At 39.4% G+C, this 4933-nt stretch overlaps 1 protein-coding gene across 1 annotated transcript; it reads right to left on the bottom strand.

Moving 5' to 3' along the window:
- Positions 1-1379: 1379 nt before the first annotated feature.
- LOC133303253 (protein yippee-like At4g27740) lies at positions 1380-2896 on the bottom strand. The gene is made up of 2 exons (XM_061503135.1): positions 2692-2896; positions 1380-1789 (listed from the first exon to the last, which is right to left on the bottom strand). Exons 1-2 carry the CDS (start codon positions 2785-2787, stop codon positions 1565-1567), a joined length of 321 nt encoding a protein of 106 aa, XP_061359119.1. The 5' UTR covers positions 2788-2896; the 3' UTR covers positions 1380-1564.
- Between the last annotated feature and the right edge of the window lie 2037 nt (positions 2897-4933).

The following is a 4933-nucleotide window of genomic DNA, read 5'->3' as shown; positions in this document are numbered from 1 at the left end:
CAAACTTCAAACACTTGAACCTAATGAGGTTGTTTGTAAAGTAAGTGCATTGTGGTTGTCACGTAGTTTGTGTTGAACTAAGCCTAAAGAGGCTTGAAAGTAAAGAATGAATAAAGCTCAAAGAATATTCTGATTTATTTTGAGAATCTCAGTAGTTTGTTGAGGACAGAATGTAACTATGGTGTTTGGGGATGAACCAGGACAAATTGCATCTCAAGCTATTATTTCTGTTGTTTATTTAAGTTTCTATTTACATTTTGAGGTGCAAATGAAATTTTTCTAAGAATCTTTAAAAAGCTATTTTACGTTTGTGTCTTAGCTCTTTGAAGTTGTATTTTGACTTCAGCAAAATCTCTTTCATCAATTTTTTTTGAAAAACTTGTGAACTTTTATTTTTCATTCTGAGAGAGTTTTTGAAGAACCTTCTTCAAAGTTTTATACATTTTCAACTTTCCGTTACTGACTATGTTAAACAGAGTCATGAGTGAATCTACTCAACTCCTGTTTGAGCTAACTCTAAGCCTACTCAACTCTAAATCTTGAGATTTGATAAAAAGTTGAACTAGGATATTGTTTTTCGAAAAATTCAAGAGATTCATAACACAATTCAATCCCTCTTATTGTGTTTTCGCTAACTTAAAACAAAAAAAAGTGGAATTGTCAAGGTAATAACTACTTGTTTGCTTAAGTTGCTTATTGCTCATGATCATCAAGTTAAAGATAAGAAAGAATAAACAGTAGAGGTAGTAACCATTATTGCTAATATTTTCTTAATTTTGCTCATTCATCTTACTGTGGTATATTTTTACATGTACTCCTGATGCCACAAAATATTTGTTTGTAGCCTGATACAGGTGTAAATATCCCATATGTTTTGAACTGTCTTATCCTCACTCAAAATTTTGTAATTCTTACGTAAATGATGTTTCCAGAGACTTGAGATTTACCATGCCTCAAACAGTGAAACATTTTGATACATTTTCAATTTCCATCCCCACGGCAAGGCTTCGAACAACAATAAGGTTAGTTACTTTGTTACGGGAAGGTCACGGGTTTGTTTATTGGCAATAATCTCTTTGAAAAAACGCAAAGGTAAGACTGTATAATCGGCCCTCACCCCTATTTTTTCAAAGTTGAGGGAGTCTTATATACCGAGATATGCCCAATTTTAATTTCCATATCCTTCACAAACACATTTTAGATTGTGGACTGCATCGCGTGATACGACCACAACATCGCGCTTGTGGTAGCCGGCAGCAGCCACAACCACAACTAAAACACATTGCAAATGCAATTTAAAACCCTGACCTTCAAAGTTCTCCAACCCTTAGAATATCACTCTTAGGCCTAGCCCTCACAACCTTAAGGAGAAAAGTAGATTCTTGTTCATTAAGCAATACATGTTATATTTTTTTTAATATTTTATCAGTTATAATTTATTCCACACAAGATAAGCAATCAGCATGATTCATGTGAACATTTAACATTACACAAAAATTAATGAAGGCTACTAACTTCCAAGTGAGATTATTGCTAATTAGTGTTATAGCCTTCAATATATGTGCTAGTATTCCTTGGCAATCCTTGCCCTTTCAATTATGAAACTTCCTTCCTTGAACTTTTGTCTTGCCTCATAAGCTTGTATATACTTCCAACCTAATTCCTCACCACAGTTGCTGCAAAAGATGCCAGCAACAGTGTACAGCCCAGTTATTAGTTCTCTGTTTTGTTTTGGCCCAGCAATGATGTTCCTTGCATGAGAGAACATAAAGGCTGGCCCAGTTTTTCCCTGAATAGCCAAACAATGGGAATGAGAACCGAGCCTCCCTATAAGAGTCCAGTTGCATATAAAAATGATATATTTAATTCAAGGATGCATATATGAACAGATAGCGAGCTATCTAGAACAAACTATATTATGCATATAATCAACAACCATTTGTTCAAGTGTTAAGAAGTTTGTTCCTTTTAATCAAATATCTTGAGTTCGAACCTGAAAATTTGAGAAAATGGTGTTGGGATTAAGAGAGCCATCCCCTATATAAGTCTAACAATGCTCAAACTGGACTAGTTGGATTTCTGATAAACTAGTTGGGAAACCAAAAGAAAAAATATTATGCATACAAGTACAGTCCACCTCCATATGCATCTATTAGGAGTTGGTTCTGGCCTGTAGGACTTATGTCCAAGATATACTATCTTTGGGTTCTTGCATTTATTTTTGGGAAAAATGCATGTGATTTTAAAGAATGTAAAGTTGTGTCATTTTAAGTGAGAGAAAGAGATAGAATCATGGGAGAGAGAGAGTGGACAAAAAAATAAAAGATGTGGATCTCAGATCTTTGTGAGAATGAAATAACACAAATTATGTCATTTAAAAGGACAAATATTTTTCTCTTTATTTTTATGTGAAAAAGATTCCTATGGATCAAACTGATATAGGTTAGAAATGAAAAAATAAAGAAGAACACCCCTCTCCTTTGGAATAAAAACAAAAGAATAAGAAAAAAGAAATGTTAACTTTTGTTTTCTAGTATTTGAATTTGGTCATTAAGGTCTGCACTTTTCAGTGGTAGGCTTCATTGCACTACTGAAAATAAATCATGCTATAAACTAGAAGTTCAAACAGGAAACAAAACTGAAGAGTTATTTGTTGAATAGTAAAATAAAACTGAGTTACATGAAAAATACCATATAGCTTTTAGAAAGGAGTTCACTGCGCAAAGCAATAGGAGTTTGGCAGTTTTTGCATCTGTATATAGCAGATTGATCACCAAAATTCGCCATTGACACTAAATCAAATCAAATCAAATATTACTGAACTTCAACCAAAGCCAATATGAGTTTTGTTCAACACTAGCTTACATTTCTATGTCCATGTCCATATATCAGAAGATAAAGGAGTTGTGGCTTGTAGTTTGGTCAAAAACGTGTTTGGACAAAATGTGGTTGATACTTTACTTGACAAAGACAATGCTAGGTGCAACGAAAGAGAACGCAAGACTTTATCTACTACAATAGTCAATAGACAATCATCAACCTATGCTATTCAAAAATAAATTACTAAACCCAATCATGGAGGGAGTACTGTACCGTTGGGATCTATAAGCCCACTATGTTCTCTTTGGGATGAATTGTTATATGGATGATACCCTTAGCACAGGTAGAGGAGACCAAGCTAAGAGGTACTGTTCCAAGTATGTATCAAGCAATCAACAATGGAGTTCGGTGTGTGTAATGTGACTCAATATAAATGGGCATAACAATGATACATAAGATCCCTTCATGGTGTGCCTAAAGGGCTCTTTATAGGGGAAGGTGGTGTGTACCTGGTGTGGGTTGGTGAGGAGAGGGTTAACCCTTCTTGAGATTCACTACGGGTGGCAGTGTTGTATGATAGTAGCGCTGCGTCCTCTGCGCCTGGCTGTGTCAGCGTGGGACAAAGGGGCAGTTTCCCTTTGTGGTGACTGTGGCGGTCACCCTTGGGGGTTGGGATCCCAAGACAGGACATTTTGGTGCTTCTCCTAGGGAGAGTCGCTGCGTTGGGGGTTGGGGAGGGATCCTTGATAGCTCTTAGGGCTGACGTGGGCAGTAAGCTGAAGTTGGGCCTGAACCATTGGGCCGCTAATTGTTAGGCCATCCGGAACATGAGCCCCCCAGCTTGGTAGCAAGCGTAGGTTGGTTCCAAGGTAAACGGCTTAGGAGAACTGGACAGTTGGTACAGGCTCGGATAGAGATCTCTTGATGACTTAACGAATATTTGGAGTTTGGCGATGCCTTCTTGGCGACCCGAGCGGTTGGCAAGGGTCATTTTTGGGAAAGGCTGCCATTCTGACAGGCAAGGTGTCTTTTCGGTTTTTGAGGAGCAGTAATGATGGGTAAGGGTTTAGGCGTCACATGAGTGGCTGGCGCCTAGGTAAAGTGTTTGGGCGTCACCTGAGTGGTGTAGGAGTAACGCCCGATATCTTAGTGACTTGGTGTTTGGGGCTTCCCACCCCTTTGAGGCGGGGTTCCGTCCTATTTGTGTCTTTGGCGGGCCGCGTAGTCCTGTAGGGGGTATTTTGGGTACTTCATCCTTCTGACACGCAAAGTGCCTTTTCAGTTTTCGAGGGGTAGTAATGATGGTTTATTCCATCATTGCAGATAACTGCAGAACTCAATCGTCACGAGGCACGGTGCATTAATGCAACGTGAAGGGTGTCTTGTCCCCCCGTAATTACCATTAAGCCCCTCATCACAGCCGCCTATTGTCTGACGGTTATGCCATCCTACGGTCGAAATGGTGAGGTCCTACACGTGTACGCTACCTTGATCTCCTTGATCCTTTTTAAAGGAGGCTCGTACCTTTCTGAGGATCCTCTTCTCATTACCTCAAGCTCTTCGTGTTTCAGCATTCTTCATTTGCGTTTTTCCTTCTTTGCAATAGTGCCCGTGTTGTTCCTCATTTCTTCACTGTCTGCATTATCTCATGTACAATTATAGTTTTGATATTCCTTTGTACTTCTTTTAGCTTGCTTCTCTTCTCCTTTTTCTAATGATGGTTAAGATAACGGATGTGTCTGGGTTGTTCTTGCCGGAGATGGAGGTTGAAGTTAAGGAGGAGGAATTTGATGAAGCCTTCGACACGCTCGAAGGCTGTACAGTAGGGCCTGCTATGCAGGAATATCTTGCTAAGCATGGTAGGGAAGGTAGTAGCTTTCCCTCATATCGTTCTTTAGTTCCTGGGGTTGAGTTGTTGCCCCATGGTAGGATTCCCGAGCTTCTTGGTTTTACTGAAGAGGAGATTCAAAATCTCCTGCCGGAAAGGGCTTTAGGACCTGTGCTTCCATATTTGGGTGAGGCGTCTGGCTCTCGTATTCATAATGAGCGCCAGGTGTCGTGTGGTGGGACCGCTTCTGGATCTGGTAGGCGTCAATCTGCTAGTTCCGGAAAG

Source organism: Gastrolobium bilobum, unplaced genomic scaffold (genome assembly GCF_033153095.1).
Source record: "Gastrolobium bilobum isolate Gb01-03AN ecotype WA unplaced genomic scaffold, APGP_CSIRO_Gbil_v1 utg67640, whole genome shotgun sequence".
Classification (NCBI taxonomy): domain Eukaryota; kingdom Viridiplantae; phylum Streptophyta; class Magnoliopsida; order Fabales; family Fabaceae; genus Gastrolobium; species Gastrolobium bilobum.
This window is presented reverse-complemented; position numbering and strand designations above follow the sequence as displayed.

Bases quoted from the DNA above. Each gene is read 5' to 3' on its own strand.
- LOC133303253 (XM_061503135.1), bottom strand. From the start codon at position 2,787: ATGGCGAATTTTGGTGATCAATCTGCTATATACAGATGCAAAAACTGC. The intron at 1,790-2,691 runs GTATTTTTCATG...TTGGCTATTCAG, and splicing joins TCCTTTCTAAAAGCTATATG to GGAAAAACTGGGCCAGCCTT.